Source organism: Thrips palmi, unplaced genomic scaffold, assembly GCF_012932325.1.
Source record: "Thrips palmi isolate BJ-2018 unplaced genomic scaffold, TpBJ-2018v1 HiC_scaffold_12, whole genome shotgun sequence".
Lineage (NCBI taxonomy): Eukaryota > Metazoa > Arthropoda > Insecta > Thysanoptera > Thripidae > Thrips > Thrips palmi.
In genome coordinates, this window is record NW_023144623.1 from 8,972,776 (window position 1) to 8,998,396 (window position 25,621).

Consider the following 25,621-nt stretch of genomic DNA (forward strand, 5'->3'; position numbering starts at 1 on the left):
CTCGCAACACACCAACTGCCGCTTCAATACGAATATGAATGGGTTGTTTAATGGCGACTGTCAGTTTGCTGTCAAATCCAATCCTACCCATAACATTTGGCTCTAATTAGTTTATTGATAGTTTACAAAGACTCTTTTATCTCTTGCACCTTCTTACGGCTGTTCTTTTTGGATCAAGGTAATGAGATTTTCATTCATTGTACTCATGTTATGATTTCTCCAAGTCGAGGCTGTTGCTTAGGTTATGGGTTTCTTCAAGCTCCAAAAATGGTTTTGGACCTGGCCCTACAACCTGTCGAAAATAATATCAGATTGTGAGATGGCCATCTTTTTTTTCGTATGTTTTTCACAGCGTTCACCATGGATCCCCTGAATCTCTTGGATGACCGCATTTCTCAGTTAGAGCAGCGAGTTCTGGGAAATGGTGGAGCTGCTTCCTCATCATTGCGAGGACCATCAGATAAACTTCCACTCCTGGAAGCATTGTCGCATGCCAGTCAGCTCTTGAACTCCGCTTTGTCAGGGCGTGAGAAAGCTCTTGCTGTTATGCAGCGAATCAGTGAATTAAACCGCTACATGGATCCTACATTTGAAGACTCAACAATGACGTGTGAGGCAAAACTGGAGGTAGGTTTACTCATAATGCTACTCTTCCGTACACGTTTCTGAAATTAATATTTTGCCTATTTCAGTTTTATAAGAGTATTAACACTCATTTATTTCTGTCAGATTATTTTGGCTCGAGAAAAAGAGCTTCGTCAGGATTTGTCTAACCTGGAGCAGGCCCAAAGACTCGTCTCCAATGTCCTGGACAACCAGAATGCCATCAGCAGTATGCAAGCAGTTTCTGGACTTTCAGGTCAGCTTGAAAAATTGACTTTGATCACCATAGACAGCGTTCAGGGTGTTGAGGCTTTAAATGAGCAAGCTCAAGATTTGTTTCAACGCTATAATAGTATTGTGAAAGAGCTTACTCGCGCATTTATGCTCCTGGATGAGATGGTTACAGCGGAGGAAGAAAGAGGCAAGCCTAAGAAAAAAGCTTCAGATTGAAACATCATTGTAAAAGGCTGTAAAATCTAGCCCTCTAATTTATTTTGTTCTCTTTTTGAGATTTGATGGGGGTGTTATATATACTGCCAATGGAAATTTTTGCCCATGGTCTCAATAAGCTTGTATATGGACTTGGCAAGTGAGCAATCACCTATTTTTTATGTCTGTGAAACTGTTACTCAATCTGGCTAAAGTATCTCACAAGAACTGTCATTTGCAGTCAATGTGCTTGAATATTTTTGTTGTTTATCTATTTGTTTCTGTTGTCAATTATATTCATGTTAAAATATGGAGTCAGTTAAGTGATAAAATTGTTATTTTAGACTTTTGTGCTAGTCTTTTTTGCTTAATTTATTGAATAATGTTCTATTGTCACTCAATGGTGCCCCCGGTCTAAACAAAATATTTTTTCTGTCCTTTGTTCTTCTTTTATGTGAGCGTTTTCAATTTTTAAAGACTTTGTGCTACAAGATTTGACTTTGTAATTTACCTCTAAGAAAGTATGTTGCCATTTAAGCAATTATATGATGACTCAAGAGGGTGATAAAGTAGTTTGTAGTATTACTCATTCTGTGGCCTCCCTCAGGCTGTTCGGCAACCAACTTCCTAGATTTTGTATTGGTTAGATCTTTCCATTTAATTTATGTAAAAAGAGAAAAATCAATCATTCATTCCATATGTTTTATTCTGTGTGTCTATGTGTGTATGTGGAGAGTAGAACTCTGCTCGCTTGTTACTCTCCACTTGTAACAATTTTAAACTGCCATGTTGCGTGTAACTTGTAAATCTTTTTACAAAATTTTTCATACTTTCTCTCTTTAAAATGAAGCATAAGCTTGCTATGTTCTGAGTAAAACCACGGAGAGTAGAGGTGTAAAATTAATTTCTGACTAAAGAATGCGATGAACACTGATGTTCAGAATGCCTAGGGCATTCAAGCATTCAAAGGGATCTTTGTGTTTCAATTAAATTAAACAAGAAAACGTTTATTAAACCATCACCATATTTATTTTCTCAGTTCTACTCAGTACATTTTCATTTCCATCTTGAGATGCTTAACACCATGGAATAGAAAGAATAATCACAATGACAGAAGGGCATGCTTCAGGTTAGAGTCCTTAATCTTGAGGACCCTACTTCAGATCAGCCTGTCTTAAAATCTGACAACCATTACTTTGGCATCAGAACAACAAATGTAACTGTCAGGACAGTAACCATCCTAGGACACTTCATTTTTTCCCTACAAAAACTCAAATACACCGCAGTTGCACAACTCTGGGCATTCTATATGGAGGGTTAGTTAATTTTACAATCTAAAGTTCACGTGGTAGAATGTACAAGTATCTGAAGCTTAGTTTATGAAAAAAGAACAAATAGTCACATCCAACTTGTGGACATGTCCCAACTTCCTCTGATGATCAACTCAAAACAGAAATTATCACAATTAAATTGACCAAGATAGTAATTTATGGAAAAGTGTGATGCAATCAACAGTGAAAGTCCAGTGACTCATATCAACAAAGGAAAATTGACAACAGGATTTTGAAGTGCTATGGTCAAAAAGGTGCTTTTAAGTCTTTACCCTAGTTCTCTCATACAATTTTTTAAAAATAATTTGTCTAGGAAGGAGAGTTGGGACTTTTATGAAGAATAGTTGCTGCTGTGGGTCAACCCAAAATTCAATGGTATTCAAATATGGCCTCAAGATGATACTACAGATCATTTTAACTTTAAGAAAGCTGAGTTTTAGATGCATACAACTGAAAACCAGCTATTGGTCATGCAACCAACTAGCTTTTACTGTATTTTATTGTTAAGAAAAATGTAAACCAACAAATATGCATCTATGGTACAATTTGTTAAGAATTTAAAAGGATGGATCATAACTGCAAATCAAACAAATCACTTCTGGGTAAAGCTCTGCAAAATCTAATAGTTACAACTTTCTCCAAGACAACACATTCCATAATGGCTATACAATATATACTTCCTTGTCTGGTGAACATGTGACAAGTAACAGCTTTTAACAATCAAACACAGATTTATTATTCTAGAAGAACGACTAAACATTCAAAAGAATCCCCCTATGCCTTGGACAGAGGCTGAGCAAAATGGGATACTACTATTTAGTTTTAATTATTTTTTTTAGAGGCTCATTGCAGATAAGTAGTGTATTAGCAGCTTTCCATAAGTCATATTCTTCACAGATCCACATAACAAGAAGTTTTAGTTAAGGGATTTCCATTCCACATTTAACCAGTTTCGTGCTGAGACAATGTTATTCCTCTCTTGAAAACAAAATTGACCCGAATGTGACTCTTAACAGCAAAACACAATTGAAATACATTCATAAGTAAACCATAATTGTTTGCTTCTTTCATAAACATGAAACTGATACAATCAGAAAAGCAAGTGACAGACTTTGGAAATAATTGTGAGCAGAAGTCAGTAGCAGAGCTGAGCAGAAGTATAGACAGTCACCAAATGCAGTTTAAAGTAAGAATGAACGGAACAGAAACATAAAGAGGGCACTTAATCCACCTGCTGCTGGCACTGTCACCAGCCAAGCAAATATAATGTTCCTGTAATAAAAAGATGAAATTTATTCATACGAGAAAGGAAAACAAATTCAATTCACACCTAGCAAGAACAAACAGGTTACTTACCGAAATAATTTCAAATCAACACCTGATGAAGAGGAGGACACCAGACCAACAAACACAACTGACCCTACTTTACAATGTGTTGTGCTGATTGGAATCCCTATTTTGGACGCGAGGAGGACTGTAAATGCAGCACCAATTTCAATGGTGAATCCCCTGTAAATGCACACAAGATTTTAAGGGGGCTTCGACTAAAAAAACTAATAATTTATAAAAGCCAATCAGCTTAATTAAAATCTCCAATTTTCACAAAACTTACTCAGTGGCTGTTATTTTGGTAAGATCTTCCCCAATTGTTTGTATGACTCTCCTACCCCACAGCCACAATCCTGTTGTTATTCCAAGTCCACCATAGAGGAGGATGTACAGAGGTGTCTCAGAAGCTTGGCGTACAGAGCCATCATGGTATATTAGCCACATGGCTATAAGAGGACCAATGGCATTGCTGAAAAAGGAATCCACAATTCAAACTTTTGTGCAGAAAGAAAATAAATGGGGCAAAAATGTCTACGCGTCTTACCTGACATCATTTCCTCCATGGGCAAAAGAACCAAAAATAGCAGTAAGAATCTGAAGGAATGAGAAAGTCTTGGCAACTTCTACAGGTTCATCATCAACTCCGGACGCCTTGCCATTGCCACCCTCTTCCATCAGTTTCTAAAAATGAAACATTACATTTGAAAATAAAAATTTCTTTCATTTTACAGAAATTGATAACATTATGATAACTTTTTATTACATACCAAAGACTCTGGCAACTTTTCTCTGATCAAAGGTACAGCACTGCTGTTCGGAGAAAGCCCTGCAAAATTGTAACACTTTTTCTAAACACTGATGTTCATCACAAATTCTAACTTGACCAAGCAAATTAATGGGCTTACCATAAGCTGGAGTAACTTGGCCACTCCCAGGCAGCCCCAATTGACGGTCAGTACCTTTCTGGGTCTCTGAGCCTCCCTAGAAAGAAAAGAAAGGTTCAGTTCCTATCATAATAAATACACGGGACGTGTATGAGACCTGTATGAGAATGTACTGGAAATATAATTAACTACAAGTGCTTTCTGACTTACTATCAGTGCATTGTTTAAAGTTGTTTCGGCCAGTGAATAGCCATTAGCCTTTGCTGTGGTGTTTCCAATGCTGAATCTGATGGACAATAGACATTCAGAAACAAAATAAAAAATTTATTCCAGAAGAATTCTAGAAGATTAAGTTACCTATAAGTGTGCTGAGCACTGTGAGTGGAAGGGGCCGCTTCATTATTGGAAGGCATAGAGAGTTCATTTCCTTCTTTTATCATAGGCAAAGAAGAATGATGAAGATCCTCTGCTGACATGTTCCTTGATGGTCTAGGGCTCGGATCTCTTGAAGAATCTGTTGATCCTCCGAAAGTAAAGCTAACTCCTCGGCTTCGATCTTTGCGTGATTGATCTGAAACAAGCAAATTATTTGTTGTTATTGCTTAAAGTTAGAAACAAACATTTAAGGAATAGGTACAGTATTTGTAAGTAATTATTTACCAAGACTCCCCAAGATGGCCTTCCTTTGGTAAGGTACCAAGAAAATTTGTACCATTAAAGATACAAAGATTCCAATCCCAAAACTTGCCAATAGTGCACCCCATAATGGGATCTTATCGAAGTGAAACACTGCAACAAAAATACAGTGTATTACAATAATAAATTTCTGTGATAAGAACTGGAACTGACGAGAGTGGCACATGTATACTTACATCTCGGCCCATTATGAACTATGGAAAACACATTGACAATAACAGTGAAACCGTAGAACAGAGGCATTGCCCTCAGAGCTGGTTTAAAAGGCTGGGAAGCTTGTAGAATGAAATTATCGATCACCTTGTAAAAGGCCACTGAAACCATACCAGACAAAACTGGGGAAATAAACCATGACGCCACTGCAACAAAAGGAAACACTTTCATTGAAAAACAAATCCATGAAAAAACATCTTGTTTTCGAGAAATATGCTTACCAATCATCCCCAGTGTTGTCCAGCGGAGGCCTTGGGTGCCCCGACAGACCAACGAGAAGCCAACAGTGGCCCCTACAATGCTGTGGGTGCCTGAGATGGGCAGCTTGCAGAAGGTCGCTAGCAGGAGCCACAGGGCACTGCTCACTGCAGCAGATAGCGTCAAGTTCAGCACAGCTCAAAACAAAAATGGGAGAGAAGTAAAAATCTGGCTACTTACAGAGTGAACTGAGACACCCCAGGAGCAGTTCGTACTCGTCATCCTCGTACATGGACAGGTCCAGCAGATCCTTGCGCAAGGTGTCCGACACTTTGTAGCCTGGCGCAACAACACACAGACAGGCTTGAGGCGAGGCTCTCTTGCGTCGCTCTGCCTCTCGCGCGCGTTCGGGGCGTTCCGGGTGGGTGCGAGAGAGACAGACCATGCGGAACGGCCCACAAGTGCGAGAGAGACAGAGCGACAAAATGCTGTGCGGAATCAGTCTGCTGCAAGAGCGCCTGCGGAGCGGGGATAGGCAACACGCTCGACACGTCAGCGTAACGGGCGTGCCTACCCCGTCGGCTGCAGGCGCTCCGCCTGGAAGTCTGGAAGCTGGAGGGGTGGAGCGCTCGCACTGGGCGCACCCAAGGTTGCGAGTGGGAACCCCCAACTCAAACTCACCTATGAGGACGGAGCCTGCGATCTCGAAGATGGTCGCCAGGACGCAGGCCTGCCTCACGGTGAGCACCTTGGAGCCGACGGAGGTGCCGAACGAGTTGGCCACGTCGTTGGCGCCGATGCCGAACGCCAAGACGAAGGCCACGAAGAAGCCCACGATGATGAGCCATAGCATCTCAGGCGCGTACGGCTCGATCATTGTCCCTTCTACCCTCACTGAGACATGCACGACAGAGATGGACTCTCTCCGAGTATTTGCGACCACCGAAAAAAAAAATCACCTCAGCCGGACTTAAACGTAAACCCCCTTTATTCCTAAACCCTCACACTGGCACTACTCATTCACACCGTTAAAATAGCCCTTTCTCGCTCCACCCGCTCCCTACGCTAACTAAGACATACACACTCTCAGACACACGTGCCAAAAATAGACTCTGGTACAACTTTAATACATTATCACAGATGCGCACACGAGCGGCCGAGGCCTGCAGGGCCTGCACCCCCGCGGGGCTGGAGAGCTTGGCGGGGCCCCGCGGCAGGGCCCACTACCCCGTTTCAGTCCGAAGCTTGGCCGCGGAGGGCGCTCGGGGCGGGCGCGGTGACTTCCCCATGGCACTGCTGGGCCTGCACCGCCTGCGAGCGGCTAGGCTCAGGCCGGGTGCTCAGGCGGTGCTGAGCGAGGGCCGGCTGGACGAGGACGAGGCGCGGAGGCGGCGAGGAGGAGCGGCGGGCTGGCCGGCAACTGCTTCAAGTCACGGAGGAGTCGTTGCAACCGGCCGGTTCTGTCTGCAAGAAAAGGAGCGGAAAAAGAGATGAGCTCGAGCGGGGATTCGAACGCCGGTCAAAGTGCTTGCCTCGGCATGCACGGGGATGAGTGCCAAACTGTCGCGGTGACGCCTTGGCCTTCGAGTGAGGGGCAGCGCGCGACTCGCCGAAACACCCATGCCCTCTGGGGGGCTCCGGGGGAACGGGCCTGGAAGGGGCCTGGAGGGCCAGACGGGCAGCCACCGCGCGCCAGACAGCCAGGCGGGCAGCCAGGCGGGCAGCCAGGGGTCAAGGGTCAGCCTCTATCGACGTGAAGGCGGGCCAATGGGCAGCAATGGGCAGCACAAGCCGACGAGTGGCGAATGGCGAGTTTGCAGCGCGAGGTTCGCCTCAACTTGACTGTGCTCTACGCGGCTCTGGGACGCGGCAGTGGACGCGGCAAGCGACGAGACGGCCGGGCCGGGCGGTCTTACCTTGCGGGGTGCGGCGGCTGCGGCGGCTGCGGAGGGGAGGGGCGTGCGGAGGGCTGCTGCTCGCTGCCAAACAGAGAACGGTGTCAGTGAGGCGCCACGCTTTGAGACGACTCTGCGAGTCCGCGCCGCGACTTCTCTTACGGTGTAGTTGGCGAGTGGTGGTGGTGTTTGGTGGTGGAGGAGGTGTAGTTGGCGGTGGTGGTGTTGGTGCTGGGAGTCTTCGCTAAGATGCGATGACAGAGGCGTGGTGATTAGACGAGCTGCTCGCTTTCCTCGAGAAGTTCGTCATCTGAAATGTCATAAAGAAGAAAAGATTTGAAACGAAAGAGCAAAAGCAAAAGGTCACCGTTTGGCGGAAACACATGCGGGAGAGAGAGAGGTCGCCGCATCGAGACCGGACGGAACTGCGCGGCAATGGGAAATCGATGGGGGAGTGTCTGTCTCTGTCAAGCTGAGCGGCAGAGACAGCGTGCCCAAACTTGGCTCCCACAAATACATGTCGACAACACCAACCACAAAAACTAAACAAGAACATGACGCTTGGCGGCAGCGGCGGCAGCCAGGCGAGGAGTCTATGGAGAGAGCGAGAGGAGAGACTGGGACGCTTTCACGATAGAATCGATAGTTATAAAAAACGGAAGCACTGTTGTTGGCGCGGCTGCGCGGCTCGTCAAACGACCCACTCCACGGGCTTGGCCTTCGCCGAGGCCTTCGCCGCCTTCTCCGGAGCACTCCTCCGTACGACCGGCAAATCGGCGATAAAGCTTGTCCTTCTTCCCTTGCCTGCCGCCGAGACTTCGTGACCGCGGCGCTTTGCACTGCTTTGCTCTGCTTCGCACCCCGTTGAGTACCGGCTGGCGCCAGAGTGCTGGCCGACACGAAGAAGGGCCACGGCGCGGAGGGGAACGGCGTGGGGCGTTCTGCGGCGCGGCGTTCCGCGGCGGGGCGTTCCACTGCGCCTTCCACTCGGCTCGGCCCGGCTCGGCCACCCCCGCGCAGGCTCGGCTCGGCTCGGCTCGGCTCGGCTCGGCACCGCGGCTCTCTGAGCCTCTGTTCGCGGCGCCGCGCGGCGGGGCGGCAGGCAACCTCCTGCGCTCGCTGGCCGCCTGGTGGCAGGGGGGCGGGTGGGCGCCTGCGCTGGGTACCCGCGCCCCGCCGTCGCGCCGCGAAGCCACGCGAAGCCACGCGAAGCAGCCGCGCGCCGCGAAGGGGGCAGGGCAGCGCGAGGCGGCGCGGCGGCGCGGCCGAGAGCGCCGAGGGCCGCGGACACCTCCTCGGCGGGCTGCCTGCCCGCACGCGAGGGGGGCGACGGCGCCCAGCCTGGGGCCTCCCACGCACCTGTCTGTCAGCCTGTCCGTCCGCCTGTCCGGCAGCCATTCACGCACAGCACAGCACAGCCTCACGCACGGACTCTCTTCCGGACCCTCCCTCAATTACCACATCGATCCTGCAGGGCCCTGCGCGCCGCCCCGCCGCGCCCCGCCGCCACCCAGCTCCGCTCCGCTCCACGCTGATCCCGCTCCGCGGGGCCCTGTCTCCTCCAGCCCCGCAAGCCCGCCAGGGTGGGAGGGGGAGGGGGGAGGACCTTGACTGGCTCGCATCCAGTGAGAGGGAAAGAGAGCGATCGAAGTAATCACCCCACCCCCTTTTCTAGCTCTCTTCTTTAGTGACCGGGACTCTATGGAAGCCTACTGCTGGAGCTGCGAGGCACCGCGCGCACGCTGCCGTCGCCTTCCCTCGCGCTACGGCAGCCGCACCACCACGACGTAAACGAGGCCGAGTCGGAGACGCCGACAGCCGTTCTGGCAGCGAATTGGGTCGAATCTAAAAGGCAGCGGTGCATGCGAAGGCGTTCATGTTGATGGCTGGCACGGCCTCGGCCCCCGGGGCAGCACCGCGCAGCACCGCGCAGCACCGCGCAGCGCGATCGGGATGTGCACCACTGCCGCCACACCGGTAGCGCCGCCGGCCGAGCCACAGGCAGGCCGCCACCGCGTCTTTCTGCTCGGCGACCTTGACGTCCTAGACGTCCTAGACGTCCTTGACGTGTCTTGAGGCAATGCCGACGGCGCGGTGCCGGCCCCGACCGCCCCGGCGCGCCCCAGCCGCCCCTCCTCCACACGTCGCCCACCTTCGAACCTTCGACCGCCCCCAAGCCCCAAGCCTCCCTGCCGGTCTTTTGCGTCGCCGAATGCCGAATCCGGCGACGCGACAAACAACTCGCGTGACAGACAATCAGCGCGATCCCCCGAAGAAACACACAAGCCGCTCCGTCTCCCTTGCACCCCTACAGCCCACCCCGCGAGAGCGAGAGAGACAGTTCGGTGCACCACGACGGCGGGGCCCCGGTTCGAGCGCCTCTCTCGCGGTGTAAACCACCCCCTCCCCGGCCCGGCCCGGCCGGTCTCAGCACCAGCACCTTGCTGCGGGGGGCAAATTGCTGCAGTAATGAATGACACGGCGTGTCTATCGGGGCGGTCGGCCAGCGGAGCGTAATTTCTATTCATGAGGGGAAATAACCATCCGCTCCATTCGTCACATGGCTGCGCGCCGCCATGCGCGGCAGCGACGCGGCGACCCCAGATGGGGCCCAGGCCGCCCGGCCGGGCCCAGGCCGGCCCATGCTTTCGGCCCAGGCAGCCACAGGCAGCCCTCCCCGCCGCCGCTGCAGCCCCACATGACCGCCATGACGCAATGTTCGCGGCTCCAGCAGCCAGAAGCACGACGTAACGCCTTGGCTCGCCTTGGCTCGCCTTGGCTCCTCGGTTTAGGTCGATGACGCAATAACGGATGCATCATTGATCGGCTCTCTTGTTGTTGTTGTTGTTTTGTTTGTGTTTCGGACGGTGCGAAGGGGGGAACCGGGGGAACTGGGTCACGAGCGCCGCGGAGCCGCGGACGGGGATGATTCGAGAAGCCTCGCGATTGGCGCGTAGAACGCCTGTTGCGTCCCTGTCCGATTCCGGACACTGCTTCCGTCGGTCTCGCTCTCGCACGACTTTACCAGACGCCCCGCGAGAGCGAGAGAGACAGAGCGACACTGCCGAGCGCGCGCGGGGCGGCTCAATCCAATTAGCAAATTTCAGCGCGAATTGCCTGGCTCTGATCTGGACGGCGGCGAGAGACGGGGTCTCCTATTCAGACTTTTCCTCCCTGTTCTCTTTGCGAAGCCTCTCGTCCACGTTTTCCCCGTTTTTGTTTATGTTTTTGTTTTTGCTCTTCGGCATTGGGAACGGCTTTCCCTTTCCCGGAGCGGAGCGCGGAGCGCGGAGCGCCTGCGAAGCGGCGGGTAGGCAGGCCCGCGCGGCCGCCACGCGCCACTCCGGCCGCGTTGCCTACCCGCCACTCCGCAGGCGCTCTCTCTCTCTCCTCTCGCCTGCAGGCCGTGCTGGTCCTGACGGGGGAATGGCGCGGAATGAACAAAGTGCGGCAGTTTTCGCGGTGGCGCGGCACGGCGGCACGGCGGGTAAGTACTTTCACCCCGACGTCGACGCGTGGGGCGGGGCGGGGCGGGCGTGTCGCAGCCAAATTGACTCGGGGATGGGGTCGTTGCACCTGCGCTGCCGCTGCTGCCGCGGATAAGGGATCTGGCTGCGCTATGAGTTCCTTCCCCCTTCCCCCTCCCCCTCCCCCTCCCCCCTCCCCCTCCCCCTCTCTGCAGCCTTCCCGAGCGACCCGTAGATAAGGAGCTCGCGGGATCCGCTGGAGGAAATGGGGTGCGGCCACATCAGCAGACATTCCGAGAGTCCGTTTTCGTCGCTCTGTCTCTCTCGCACCTATACGGGACGCGCCATGAGTGCGAGAGAGACAGAGCGACGAAAACGACTCTCGGAATCAGTGCATACAGGCCGCGTCTGCACGCAGCGCTGCGCCGAAAAAGATCCTCCGCCTTGCGAAAAGGACGAAACAAAGTCTAGACAAGACAATTCACGGTCACTCTCGGCCGACGCAGGAAAAATTTCTAAAATTCTCCGGCTCCGCGCATTTTATTTCTCATTCGAAATACTTCTTTTTTGCTTGATACCTTTCCACGGTCGGATGGAGAGGGGGCGGCGGAGTCGCTGCGAATGAAAAAGGCCACACGGAGGGGAGGCTGGTGGAAAGGGCGACGAGGCGGCGACGGTTGAAAAGCACTGCTGCTGAAAGAGGGGAGGGGGAGGGGGAGGCCGGATTATGCAAAGGCTGCCTTTTGACACGAGGTGGATGGCTGTTAGCTCGGCACCTGGCTGCTGCGAGGCGAGCAGACCGGGCAGGCTGGGCAAGGTGGGCTCAAAGAACGAGAGGCGTGCATCGTGCCTGGGGTGTCTAGCGCGAGCAGCACCAGCCAGCGAAACTTGCCGCCCCACAACCAGTCGTCCAGCTTGCACGCTTCGTCGTCCAGGGAGACGGCCGCCCAGCCCACCTGCTGCAGCCCGCCAAGCCCGCCCGGAGCAAGGGAAGGCCGACGCCATCTTGGCCATCAAGCTGCATCGACCCGGGATAATGTGATTCCGTCCCGGAGATGGGAAACACGGAGTCGACCTGTCTCTCTCGCACTCATGGGGCGTCCCGTGGGGCAGCGAGAGAGACAAGCACTGCAGGGAAAGGGGGTCGTTACCACGACGCGGTTTGGGTTGGCTACCCTGGAGGCGGATTCCGAGAGTCGTTTTCGTCTGTGTCTCTCTCGCACGCATAAGGGACGCCCCGTGAGTGCGAGAGAGACAGAGAGAGACTCTCGGAATGAGTGAGCTGTCCCGGCTGTCCCTGCTGCACGCAGCCTGCACCTGTTGCTAACGACCCCCTGGGCGGCGCCGTGGCGGAGCGCGAGCGAGACGTCCGTGGAGCGTGGCAGCGGGGCAGCGGGTGCTGCGCGGGGAGTCGTCTAGAGCGCTCTAGACGTGAGGCATCGGGGCACCTCGGGGTGAAAGGCAGCGGCGGACGCGGGGCATGGGGAGGGGGAGGGGGAGAAGGGTGCAAACGCTTCGGCCGAGGAGGAGCACACAGCAACGGACGGTGCACGAAAGGGCAAGGAATGGCTTCACTTCCGTGAACTTTGCAGTGCACTCCCCAGGGCGCCATGTTGCCTCGCATGTTGCGCCACAGCCCTGCCAGTGCCATCAGCAGTCTCTCTCTCGCTCTCAAGGGGCGTTCCGTTGGGGTGCGAGAGAGACAGAGCGACGAAAGGAAGCTCCGCTCCGACTCAGTCTGCCGCAGCGCAGCGGATCGAGTTTTGCAACGAGCCAAATGTGCACAAAATGTGCATGGCAAGGAATGGCGTCGCAGCGGTCGCTTCCTCGAACCAGCATCGTGACTGCGACGTTCCGCGGCGACGTCACAGTGACGTCACACGCGTCGCGTGTCACGACCGTGACGTGCGGCGGCGACATCACGGGGCAGGTAGAGGCAGAGCAGGGGCGGGTCCTGGAGGGGGCGGAGGGGGTGGCCCTGAAGCGGCGAGGGGGGGGGGGACGCGGCAGTGGGTGGCGACTTACTAGGGGGTGGCGGGGCGGGGGCCGCGGGGGCCGCGGGGCCACGCACGCCGAGCGTGGCAGCGTGGCCGTGTAGTGCATCGCCCAGCCCCAGGGCCTGGGCGGCCTGGGCCCCAGGCTCGGGGATCAAGGCCCGCGAGCCAGAGAAACCGGACCCGACACCACTCCAGCATTAAATGCGGGAAAACAATGCAGCTGGTGGGGTGGGGTGGGTGAGCCTTGGCCGTGCCGCGTCGAACGGCGACAACAACACCCTGCTGGAGCACCGCGGTGGCGGAGACGGAGGCGGTGGCGGTGTCCAGCAGAATGACACGCCTCAGCACAACGCCGCGGTGGCCGCGGACACCGGAGGAAACGCCGACTCGGCGGCCTCGGCGGGGGGCGCGCGTAAGGCCGGAAGGGGTCGAGGGGCGGTCCGCGAGAAGGCCGAGCTCCTCGTATTGCACCACACCGCACACTGGAGGCGAACCGCGGACGGCAAACTCAAAAGACGCTGGTGGACGCGCAGGGCCTCCTGGACCGCGGCCCGCCACTCTGGGGCTGGGGCACGGCGTCGGGCACGGCGTCGGGCACGGCGTCGGTCAACACGTGGGTAAGGTTAAAACAGCCCCGCCATGGGCGCCGAGGCCGTGTCGTGCCTTGCCCACCCCCAAATCGCGGACCGCGAGCGCGACCGGCCGAAACACGGGCATGTCACGGGCGTGCCAGCCGCCCAGCGCCATCGACAAGGTGACAGGACTCACATGCTCACTCAGTTCAAACTTACCTTCGCGCACAAGAGGTGAAGTCTTGGGTCTCCACGCAGTACTAGGATAGCACTGAGCGTGGCGAACCAGAGCGGCTTGACTGGCTTGCTTCTGCTGGATCGAAACTCGCTGAAAGTGCGCCTGCCGCAGCGCCATCTCTCGCGCCGCGCTGACACTTCCCTACCGCCCCCTGCTCGCACTCGCCAAGTCAGATTCGGATTCGCGTTGCCGCGAGGCTGTGAAGGTGCGTGTATGAGAACGTCCACTTGCGGGAGCCGACTGTGAGTTAGGACTCAACCGGCTCTACTCCACGTCTCCGACCCAAGTAGACTCTAGCCGTCTCGCCAAATTTGGGGAATGCCATTTCGGGGGAAACTGGATGTGAAATAAGTCAACATCTGTGTAATATGCATTTCACATTTCTTTAATGAAGTAGTTGAAAGTTGCATCCATATTTTACTTAGGCTACGGAAAAAATATTAAATATCTGTACAAAATAATAAAATACTGATCACAATAACTACAAACTCTACAAGGAATGTATTTCAAGCAAAATTAAGAGGTCACAATCCACAAATATAAATTTAAGATATGCTTCAACTAAAAGTTTTGATTTCATAGTAACAAAATTGGATAAATATAATTTCAAACAGTAATTCTTCGTAAATTTGGATAATAGTTACAAATATAGGAGTAGAAATGATTTAAAAAGCCTTAATAGACTGTGATAGGAAACACAAAATTCATGGACTACAATGCAACAAAGGATAAAATCTTGAGTACAAAGTTAAAGTAGAAAAGGCGCTCCATGCAGAAACAAATAAAGATCTCTGGAAACCACCGCACCCTGTGTTGAGGGAAAGCTAAAATACATTCTTTTTTGAAATATTCATCCTAATTCCTAATGTTAACTCTTTTTGTCAGCAAATCCAGCAAAATACAGGTAATAATTTATTTCCCTGCAAAAAGAGAGCAAACTATTTTACCATTTGATTCAGCATTAGAATTGTACATCAGAAGAATTTCAAGGTTTAAATGAAACCAGTCATGAACACTGTTTGTTCTTAATATACGAGGGAAAAGACACATGTGGTGAATGAAAAGGCACAGCCTCCAAACTACTGAAATACAGGTCAAGAGGCCACTGTAGCGACTGTACTGATGGGGGGTGGCATCGGAGCATCCTCTTCAAAGATCATAATCAAACGTCCATACTCCAGAGACCGACGTTTCTTCTTTGTCTAAAATATAAGATCAATATTACAATAAAGATAAGGTAAAAACACAGCTTATTAGAAAATAAATTAAAATAAATGACCTTAATAATTTTTTGTGATGTTGATTGCATTTCTTCACTACTACTTCCACTTGAGGAAATAATGCCCTCCTCTAATGCCAGGTGAGGAGATGCACCTTCAATTGTCAGATCCTGATACAATTGGTTTAGCTGTTCATTAACCAATGCTGGTTGTTCAATTTTGGCAAGTGCCAATAGATCTGAAGATAGGACATCATCTAATTCTTTCTTATCCAGCTGATACCCATAAATCACATCTGTTGTCATTGAGACACCCTCCATCCAAGGAGGTGGACCCTAAAAATTTCAAAATAAAGTATGGAGAATAAAAACAGAGTAGTCACATTTACAGCATGCAGCTAAAGATCCATAAGAGGATATACTTACAGATCTTACAGGTCTAGGTTTAGAAGATGCAACATTGCTATCACTGCTTATACTTTCATTCTGAGACCAGCAACTACAGCCCTGAAAAGTACAAAGGACAAATTGATTTCTGATGCAAGGTATTCAGGTTGACACCAGTCTTTGTCTAAACTTACTTCTTCATGTCTAGCATCTTTGCAACTTCTCATACTCTCATCAGAATTTATATCTGTACATAAATATGAACACAAAGAGGAATAATAGCTGCCTTCATCCCCACGCTGCTCACTGTAAAAAATGTTGAAAAATAATCAGTCATCACAAAATACAAAACTTCCAAAATATTCATTTTCTTTACAAACCTGCACTGATTACTGTCTTCCATAACTTTGTCCTCATCAGGACTCAAATTGTCACAAGGAGATAACGATTTATTTTTGTTAGATGATACTGATAAAGCCTGCAAAAACAAAAAACAGCAATTTAATTTCATGAGTAAATTCTTAACTACTTTATCTGGAGTTTCTATAAAAGTCACAAAAGAGATTTTACCCTTCGAGAAGCCGACGCAACACTACCAAGAGCTGAACCTGGTTCAGCTTTGACTGATGTAGCTTGAGAAGGGGGCCGCTGAAACTTACATTGCATGTGACAACTTCCACTCTGAAATGATCAAAACATGAATAAATTTAATTTTAACATCACAAATTTACACCATAAACTTATGGTTACTGGTTTTGGGAATCTACCTCAGCATTTGTGGGTTTCTGGGGTTGTTGGTTTTGTTGCTGAAATATGTGCTGCTGTTGCTGCTGTTGAAGTTGCTGTTGTTGAGACTGCAGCAGCTGGTTTGGCTGTAACGGTTGTTGCTGTTGACCGTGTTGGGACGTTTGGCCCACCACAGATCGAGTCGAGGCTTGAGCTTGGGATTGTGACTGATTGGACTGCGTAGGCTCAGTAGGTAGGCATGCACCAGGTGGAAACAGGGATGTAGGCAACATGGTGGGTGCAGGATGAAGCATGGATAATGGGGAGTATAAGAGAGACTGAGGAAGAGGCTGGTAAACTAGCTGAACTGCAACCAAATTAAAAAGAAAATAAAGGTGAAAAACGGAAAACAGACATAAAAAGAAGCCATTTGACCTACGAAGCTTTCAGCCTGACGCAGTCTATGTGCCTAGTATTTCAGCTGCAATAGAGTTGATTCAACTTACGGTGTGGGCTCGGTGCTGTTGGCATGTAAGCTTGAGCTGGAAGGAAGGGATTTCTAGTAGCAATATGAGGTGGGCCAGGATGCTCTTGAGGTCCTAATCCCATGTAGTACATTGGCATCATGTGTGGATGAGTGCCACCCACAAGTGGATAAGAGCTAGAATAATTACATTTGTTAGTTAATTTACAGATGAAAAAAATAGACAGACAAATATTTCAATGTAATTACCTCTCTTACTTACTTAAAAGGCCCGACTACTTGGGATGATGGCAGTGGTGTTACGGTGACAGAAAAAGGAGGCCAAACAGAATTTGTTGAGTTCTGGTACATTGATGGGATACTCGTTGTGAGAGCGGGTGGAATGGTGGTCGTAGAAGTATTGCCAGTTGTAGTGGCTGCACAGCTTGTCACCACAACAGGTGCTATGTTAGCTATGCTAGCTACACTGGCATCAGTCACTGGCACAGGAGCTGCTGTCCCAGGGTTGGGGGGCTGGCCTGTTTGTGCTCCACCCTGGTTTTCAACGTGCAAGTGCTTGCTTCCCTTGAAGGAATCGTTTTCCCAAGACTGGGATCCTATACGCTTCACACCATGATTAGCATGAGCACCAGGCTGAAATAAAAATGGAATCGATTAATCTACCATTACTGGTAAAGTATTTGCAAAGAGCAGTATAGATGCAAGATAACAAACTTACAATAGCTTTATGGTACTTGTCTCGTTTATCCCCCTTACTTCGCTGCTCTCGGTGTCTCTGAACAAGGCGCTTTTCCATATTCTCATTATGCCTTAGAGGGATCAAAACAGATACACATGAACACCCTAATAATTCAGTGACATTTGGAATTTTCTTTTCTTTTCTATAGATTATTACCTTGTAAGGAGGGCTTCTGTCAGCATTGGCTGCAGATAAGAATTGTGAGATGATGACGTAGCACTGTCATGGCTACCAGTCATTTCCCCACTTCCTCCACCACTTCCGCTAAAAAAAGAATAAACCATTAAGTTTTACTTTTAAATTGTTATTAAATATTTATGGATTACATGGGAATATATTCACCTGTCCCCAGATCCAAGGCTGGAGTCTTGCTCTGGTGAATTTTTTCCAGGGGATCCACTTTTTTCTTTACTCAACTCATCTGATCTTGTAGTCTTTGGTTTGCTCTCGAAAAACCTTGCCAGAAACAAAAGTAAAGCAACCAACACATGTGAAATACTCTGCCAATAAATCTGGGATAAAGAGTTCAAGCGACCATTTTTTTTACTAGCACACAATTCGTACCCTTGCCTAGATAAGAGGAGGAGTGATTAATTTACTGAAAACTATGGAAAAAATATTACTTTTCCTTGTTAATGATGAAAGTAACTATTATTTGGGTCCTTTCCACTAATTAAATATGCAGTGATGGTCCCACCCACCTCTGTATGTTGTCGTTGTAATTGAGTTGGTTGTAGCTTGGTGGAGTCTCTGAGGATGACTTGCTGTCATAGTATTCATGGTGGGGTGATATTTCCCCTAGCATGACAGAATCTCGTTCCTGTTCCAACAGAGAGAAATAAAAAATATACACAATTCAACTTGCCCAGTTATAAATTTGAAGCCACCCAAAATTTGCCCATGGGTACAAGAAAAACTCACTGAAAAGCTTTGTTCCTCAGGTGGCACTTCCAAGCGTAAATCAGGCTTCTTTTTTTCTTCTAGCATTGAATCCATAAATGAGGCAAGTACTTTGCACCTCTTCGACAGGTTTCTTTTCTTGGAATTATCGGTTGTATTAGACATGGCCTAGAAAATTGTGGAGCAAGAATAGTCAAAGATCAACCAAACAAACCAATAAAATTCTTAAATAAACAGTTTCAAAAAAATATTATTGTTACCTCATTTAGCATGTTTTGAATTTCTTCTTGAATCACTTTACTTTCTTTCATGACTTCCTCTGACATTTGTGCAGAAGTATCACCTTCAGGGGGTGCTGCAAAGACATCTGGGTTTGGCGGTCCCTGCAAATAGATCGAGTGATTAGAGAGAAAAGTCAAAGCCCCAAGACCAATCAAAAAATAAAATATTTTCTATTTTACCTTTAGTACCCTGTGTTGTGCAATGATGAATTCTAGCTTACGAGACCAAGGATTACTAAAACTTGACCATTCTGTTTCCATCAGAACATATCCACCATTTTGAGTACGAAACCGATATGGTTTGCTCAAAAATGGTATCCCTTGCTCTTTGATAACTGTGAAAGAATTTTGGAAAATCAAAAGAAATGTTTCTACAAAATACCATAAAACATAGCATCAAAACTCACCTGCTTCATAAACATCTTTCATGAAGGGCATATCTTCAGGATGATAAAATTCTAGAACAGACCGACCTAACATATCTTGAGGTAAGAATCCAAGATATGGAACACATTCTGGGTCCACCTCACTAAGGTGAGTTGAAGCCAACAGGCGAGTAGCAAATTTGGGAAGAACCTGAGTTTCTTCTGGATCTGCAAAAGAATAATTTCATGATCTTTAAAAATTACTGAAAGGGGATGACCAACCAAAATGAGCATGGGACACAACTTACAGGTATATGCCGAGCTGATAGGATTGACTGTAACCACCAGGTATATGTGAGGCTGCTCTCTCCCTGCACCACTTGAAGTAGCAGCGTTTGATACTGTATCACCATGATCGAAATTAGGTTCTTCTGGCAGAGGGAACCCATTCAGATGCTCTCGGAACGTCAACATGAGTTGACAAGGTCGATATTGAACAGCCTTGTCTTTGACACCAAATCCACTTCTTTTCAAACCTCGATAACAGCGTAAGCAACAGAAAAATGGTGACCTGCGCCCACAATCTGAAGAAAGACACAATTAGAACAATATTTTATAAACAGAAAATGTAACATTAGTTATGGAAGTTGCATACCTTTGTCTACCTGGGTAAGCGGACTTGCCACTCCAGAGGTAATGTGTGAAGCAAATGCAGCTCGATCTTTGGATTGAACAAAATCAGTAATAGACCTCCCTACCCACATATCAATAGGGAAACCAAGGACATCAACAATCCCAGTAGAGGTATGCTTCACAATGCCATCACTCATTGAAATAATTGCAGTAAATTCTTCCTTTGTTCGGCTAGTCTTTTCAGGGGTCGGTGGAAAAGTAGTTGAAGTGGAAGGAGGGACTTCTTCTTCTCTCTCCTCTACAGTTTCTACATTCAGTCAGACAAAGAATAGATTTAATAAAATAAGCAAATAATTTTTTTTTCTTAAAACAGAAAATTCTAAAAGTGAAAAAATACCAGATGATATAGTTGGTTCCTCTGTGGAACTCTTAAGCTTTTGGATAAAGCTGAGTGTTTGATTGATGGCAGCAATTTGGAGAGCCTCATTATCATGAGGCGATGCAATTCCACCAAATACCAATTCAGGGCCCAGCCCAAGACTAGACGCATTCTATGAGAAAAAGAAATCACATTGAATTGGCAATTGTTTAAGTAGCAATTGTCCTGAACTCTTTTTGATTTTTCAAACGTACCCCATTATTATCAGACCCTGCTTCTTCTGGTTGAATTTCAGGGACTTTACCTACAATACAAGTAGATTCCTCATCTTCCTTTGATCTTTCAATAGTAGGGGCAGGTAGTGTAGAGCTTGTCCGAGAACCTTTCTTTTTCTTATCCTTGTTTCGTTTTGTGGCAGGTTGAGTAAACTCAGTTCTGTTGGAGGAATGGTGCAAGAAATGTGTTAGAGTCCATGGGTTCTCGTGTTTCAAAATTTCAAATCAATCTCTGTAATGCATCTCACTTACACACTGCCTAAAGTGGATGCATGGCCTCCATAGCCACTGCTATTGCTGGATCCACTGTTACGAGATTTCGAACTGCCACTACTGTTTTAAACATAAAAATTTACAAACTTTGGTCATTGAAATTTTATTTTTAACTTTAATTTTCAAGTATAAAAACACACCTTCTTTGGGATCTACTATTACAGCTTGTAGAATATGCTGAATCCGAAACCTGGTTAGTTTTATTAGTATCTGTTTCTTCCATGTCGGACGACCTGCAAAATAAGTGTACAGAATAAATAATAAAAGATAATGACGGAAAGCAATAACTCATTCACTAACCACTAAAGATTACTTCAGAAAAGTCAAATAAATAAAGTGTTAAAAGTGTCATAAAAAGGAGACAACTATCCCTTAAAAAATTAAGTTAGAGAAACTTCGTCCCAGACAACCCACTTTTAATATTCCACTCAAAGGTGATATTTAACACAACAGCACCACAAGTCTGTTCCACCAGAATGCACAGCGTTATTCGAAGTGTCACGCAAATTAATTGCGGCCTAGAATTGCTGTGCACCGCGTCAATGCGCCAAAAACTACGTTGTGCATTCAGTAACAGGACGGCTGGCAACAAAAATCACACAACACCCTTACGTCACCAGCTCACCTAGCGCAGCTTGGCGAGCGCCAGCCACTATTCGAGCAGCGAACTAGTCCTTTCGCCCTTCAGCCTCATCTGCGTATTATTCGCGAGAGGTTAAGTTAGTAGGGAAACTCTGTTTTGATGTCGATCATGCTGCATGCCACATGAGTCCTAACGGTAGCAGACGGCGTTTACATGTTGTGTCTCTCTCTCTCTCTCTTTCTCATGGCTCCGCGCTCCGCTCACGATGCCGTACACGTGACTGCCGTCCCGGTCGTCCCCTCCACGGGCTTCCCCTTCCCGCGCCGGACCGGCCGGGGGGCGGCCTCCGATTGGTCGGCCGTGTCGGCCGGCGGCTCCCATTGGTCGGCGCGTGGCGCCAGTTTCAAACGTCAGGCAGCTAGCGCTAGCGCAGCTAGGCCGCCGGTTCCTTTGTCATCGTGACACGGCGCGGCGCCGCGGAGCGAGTGCGAGGGAGACAGCACGACAGGGTGCCGTCCCCGACCAAGTGGGAGAGAGACAGCAACAGCACGAGGGGCCGTCCGCGAGCGTCCGCGAGGCACGTGCCCCATGCCGGATTTTGAGTCTCACTTCGACGCCCCTACGGGCCCTACGCCCTACGCCCCTCTCCTCGGAACGTTCCCATGCATTCGATATCGGGCCGTGGCTTTGGGGCTTTCGCCTTCGGGCACCTTCGGGCACCTTCGGGGCTCTAGGCGCCGTGACCACACGTGGACCGCTAGGAAGTCACGTGGTGCGGAGCGTCTCTCGGCGCACTGTTAGGGCCGGGGGCCGGGGCAGCCGCGGCAGCCGGCGTGCGGGGAGCGGTGCCCGGGGTCGGCAGCCAGAGCCAGCCGGTCGCTAGTCTAGTCTATCTCCCTAGTCCACCGATTCCAAAGAGTCGTTCCGTCGTTCTGCCTCTATCGCAGCCCCACATCATGGCACACCCTGTTATTTTGAAGTGAAACAGACAGAGCCCGCTGAGCGCGTACCTGGCTGTGACTTCGTCGCTGATGTAGGCGCTGCACTGGGCCTGCGGCTCGGCGGCGTTTGTACTGGTGTCCATGCTGGAGGCCATGTTGGAGGCCATGCTGGTGGTCATGCTCGGGCCCGGCTGGGGCGACGGCATCCCCGAGGGCGACGACGACGACGTGGCCGTGGTGGTGGCCGCCGCCGCCTGCGCCGCCCCCGAGCCCACCCCCGCGCCGCAGCCCACGGGGCCGAGGCTGAGTGCGGAGCCCAGGGCGGGGCAGGTCGGGCTGAGGGCGCCGAGGGCGGCGGCTGGGACGAGGCCGGGGCTGGCGGCCACCATGGCGGGCCCCACCATGGCGGGCCCGGCGATGACCTGCGAGCACGGCGCCACGGGCGCCACGGGCACCGCGGGCCCGGGCACCACTGCGGGCGGCGAGGCGATGCTCGGCAGGGACATGGCCGAGAAGAGCGAAGACGGCGTCGAGGAGGAAGCGCTGGTGGCGATCGGCACTTAGGTCTTGTCCTGGGCGCTGTCGCTGCTGGGGCTGCTGGGGCCGCGGGCCTGGCGGGGCGCAGGGAGGGGCGCAGAGAGGGGCGCGCCGTCCTGGGCCCCCGCACTCCATGTCTCCATCACCACGCGTCCTGAAGCTCCGGCAGAAGACGGGATTGCTTTAGCGGCTGTCCAGCGGACGTGCCGGGCGCGGGTAAAGCCCCGGAAACGCCCGGAACGGCCCGGAAAGCAAGGCAACAGGTTGCTGCCGCCTTACGGCGTCGCCTGCGCCCGTCTGGACACCTTACCCGGCTAGCCTGCCACCAGCTTGGCCTGCTGGGCCTGCTTGGCCACCAGGGGGCCGCGGAGCGGGCTGGTGGGGGCGGTGCCTCGGGGGCGCGTCTCTGAGGACGCCGACGACAGCCGTCCACCTGATGAAGGATAACACAAAACATTCATAAGTTGGCTGCTCGGTTCGCGCTGACGACGCTGACGATCTCCAGGAGACTCATTCCGAGAGTCGTTTTCGTCGCTCTGTCTCTCTCGCAGCTGTACGGGGCGCCCCACGAGCGCGAGAGAGACAGAGCGAAAGCGACTCTCGGAATGAGTCTGCCGGCGGCCGTGCACGGCGTGCATGAGGACGGCCACGTGAGGCGAGGCTGCGAGTCCACGAGGCGTGGCGGCGTGGCGGCGCGGCGGCGTGGCTGGCGCTGGCCGAGGCGCCGAGGCTGTCCGCACCGCGCCGGCCAGCCAGACTCCCAGACGGGGGGGACTCCCTGAATCTGGATTAGGAGGAGCCAACCTTACCTAGCCTAACCTGCCCAACCTTCCCAGGATTAACATGCGTCACCACCTCCCCTTCCCCTCCCCCGAAGGGAAGCCGAGGGAAGCCCTTCCGGAAACTGCTAGAAAGAAACGCGGTCGCATTTCCCGCGGCAGGCGACGTATAAATAGAAATGGAGATCTTTGTCCTAATCACACGCCGGCGTAAGGCGACTCCGCACCGAGTTCCGTCGCTCTGTCTCTCTCGCACCCTCGCGGGACGCCCCATGAGTGCGAGAGAGACGAATCCTGTTCGGAATTAGCCTGTTGGGCCCGTGCGGCGCGGCCAAGGCGCGGCGACTCCGCGGTCACGCTGCATGGGCGAGCGGGCCGAAAGGAGCACGTGCACACCTCCCTCTCTCTCTCTCTGTCTCTCTCTGCCGTCCTCCAGGAAAATGAAGAGTGAATGAAGGTGCCGGCACAGTGTCGACCTTCAAACTGAGCGTTTCCGCGGAACGGCGGCAAGTCCAAAATAACGCCCGACTCAAACGAACAGTCGCAAAATAAAATGAAAAACAAAAACAAAAACGCTAAGGGTGGGTCTTAGGCTCATTCCAAATAGTGCTGTCTCTCTCGCACCTCAGCGGGCCGCCCCTCGAGAGCGACAGAGAAAGAAAGACGAGAGCTCTGCAAGGAGCCTGCTGGCTGCTGGAGTGGCTGGAGCCGCCGGAGACCCAGAACAACGACCGATTAGCTTGCCTCAGCTTTGGATTGCACACCTTACGCAAGCGCAGTAGTCATGAGGCGGCGTACCGGGCGAGCCCTGCAGTCCGGGGGTAGCTCTGTCTCTCTCGCACCCACACGAACGCGACGAAAACGACTCAGTCTGCCGCCGGCAAGCCTGGGAGGCCCTCTAGCAGAGCCGTGGCCGCCCCTGTCCTCTCTCCCTTGCCTCCGTTCCACCCCGAGGCCGTGCCGGGGCCATGCCGGGGCCACCGCGGTGTTGCCGGCGTTCGTTGCGCAAGATGCCAGTGGAGGCACGATGCGTTCTTGTCCGAGGAGGGGCAAGGGGTGGATCATATAACCCGACTTTTTTTAGGTCCCCCGCTGGAGCCCTACGCTCGTGGGTCTGACAGCAGACTGATTCCAAGAGTCGCCTCTCTCTCACTCGTGGGACGTTCCTGTACAGGCGCGAGAGAGGCAGAGCGACGAAATCGTCATTACGCGTGATAGTCGCATGCGCGTCGCGTTCTCAGCGCTCCTACGTCAGACTGTGCGTATTTAATAGCAAATTTAATTGTTGAAGACGGTATGGACTCATGTCGAATAATTAAATCCAAAACAATCTGCAGCAAAGTTTATAACAGGGCTGCTGTTTCAACTTTAGTGAAAATCGGAACTCGCCGGCAAAACTCAGACGCAACTCGGAGCTTTCCTTAGCGCGCTGCCCTTGCTGAGGCGCCCGGTGACATAGTCAGCCCTCCTGTCTAAACGCACGGGGTGGTTTAATCTCCTCGGCACGCTTCAGGAAAAAGCGCAGCAAAGAGTTCGACCGTCTCAGCGAACGAAGCGTCGCGTCGTCACGCTCGAGTTTTTAATTGTCCCCCTCTCATTATCAACGCGACTGTCGTACTGTCGTCTGGTCTGCGTGGAGTCGAGGCTCGCTCCAGTTCGGCCGAAGCTAATAACGGCTCCGCGTATTTCGGGTCCAATCAGACCGTCCACCCCGCTTTACGTAAGCGCAGCGCAGCTGTCGCAGCCCGCGTAGCGACGAGCGACGCTCGGACCGCCGCCATGCCGCCGTCGCGCTGTCTCTCTCGCACCCACACGGGGCGCGCAGTGAGTGCGAGAGAGACAGAGCGACGAATGAGATTGCTGTAGAGCAGCGAGCCCTCAGGGCCGGGCGGCAGAGAAACGTGCGGCCCTCCAGGATGAGCATGTTTCTATTTCCGGAGCCAGGCAGCGTGCACGACGAAAACGGCTCCAGGGACTCCCTGGGAACTGTTTATGTCTTAGCTGTAGCTGCCTGTAGTCCTAGCTGTAGCTGCCTATGTCTTTGCTAAAGCTGCCGAAGTCTTATCCCATGAACCACTTTTTGCGCGGCCAATCGAGGCAGGGAAAGTCGGCCCCAAAATCTGTCACTTTTGCAGCCTTTCCGACAGCACGCGCTGCACGCGCCGCGTGCGTGGAAATACATCCCCTGCAGACAGAGTGATACCGGAGAGCCGTTATGTCTTGGCACTGTCTCCCTCTCTCTCGCACTCACGGGGCGCCTCGCAAGGG

The 25,621-nt window shown here is 51.2% G+C and overlaps 3 protein-coding genes across 8 annotated transcripts; 1 reads left to right on the forward strand and 2 right to left on the reverse strand.

Annotated features, from left to right (window-relative positions):
* Positions 1 to 17: 17 nt before the first annotated feature.
* Positions 18 to 2,047, forward strand: LOC117639981. The gene is made up of 3 exons (XM_034376114.1): positions 18 to 178; positions 353 to 627; positions 730 to 2,047. The coding sequence occupies exons 2-3, from the start codon at positions 361 to 363 to the stop codon at positions 1,051 to 1,053; spliced, it is 591 nt and encodes a 196-aa protein (XP_034232005.1). The 5' UTR covers positions 18 to 178; positions 353 to 360; the 3' UTR covers positions 1,054 to 2,047.
* On the reverse strand, positions 2,039 to 13,986 carry LOC117639978 (sodium-dependent phosphate transporter 1-B). The gene is made up of 16 exons (XM_034376108.1): positions 13,834 to 13,986; positions 7,741 to 7,888; positions 7,600 to 7,662; positions 6,365 to 7,147; positions 5,924 to 6,022; positions 5,707 to 5,850; positions 5,449 to 5,631; positions 5,237 to 5,365; positions 4,934 to 5,147; positions 4,787 to 4,862; positions 4,598 to 4,673; positions 4,460 to 4,518; positions 4,237 to 4,373; positions 3,976 to 4,161; positions 3,720 to 3,872; positions 2,039 to 3,635 (listed from the first exon to the last, which is right to left on the reverse strand). The coding sequence occupies exons 4-16, from the start codon at positions 6,558 to 6,560 to the stop codon at positions 3,545 to 3,547; spliced, it is 1,743 nt and encodes a 580-aa protein (XP_034231999.1). The 5' UTR covers positions 6,561 to 7,147; positions 7,600 to 7,662; positions 7,741 to 7,888; positions 13,834 to 13,986; the 3' UTR covers positions 2,039 to 3,544.
* A 230-nt stretch (positions 13,987 to 14,216) lies between these two features.
* On the reverse strand, positions 14,217 to 22,255 carry LOC117639974 (period circadian protein). Of its 6 annotated transcripts, XM_034376095.1 has the most exons (25): positions 22,107 to 22,255; positions 20,654 to 20,746; positions 20,493 to 20,573; positions 20,220 to 20,400; positions 19,984 to 20,137; positions 19,609 to 19,893; positions 19,262 to 19,537; positions 18,996 to 19,181; positions 18,769 to 18,923; positions 18,568 to 18,690; positions 18,329 to 18,475; positions 18,109 to 18,233; positions 17,972 to 17,977; positions 17,750 to 17,863; positions 17,564 to 17,671; positions 17,387 to 17,477; positions 16,931 to 17,301; positions 16,691 to 16,845; positions 16,226 to 16,551; positions 16,029 to 16,139; positions 15,839 to 15,936; positions 15,653 to 15,764; positions 15,498 to 15,578; positions 15,132 to 15,407; positions 14,217 to 15,054 (listed from the first exon to the last, which is right to left on the reverse strand). In XM_034376095.1, the coding sequence occupies exons 1-25, from the start codon at positions 22,241 to 22,243 to the stop codon at positions 14,947 to 14,949; spliced, it is 3,900 nt and encodes a 1,299-aa protein (XP_034231986.1). In that variant the 5' UTR covers positions 22,244 to 22,255; the 3' UTR covers positions 14,217 to 14,946. The 6 variants fall into 6 exon arrangements, with proteins under 6 accessions (XP_034231986.1, XP_034231985.1, XP_034231984.1 ...); XM_034376094.1 differs by having other exon boundaries at positions 17,750 to 17,977; positions 18,109 to 18,227; XM_034376093.1 differs by having other exon boundaries at positions 17,750 to 17,977.
* Positions 22,256 to 25,621: the final 3,366 nt, after the last annotated feature.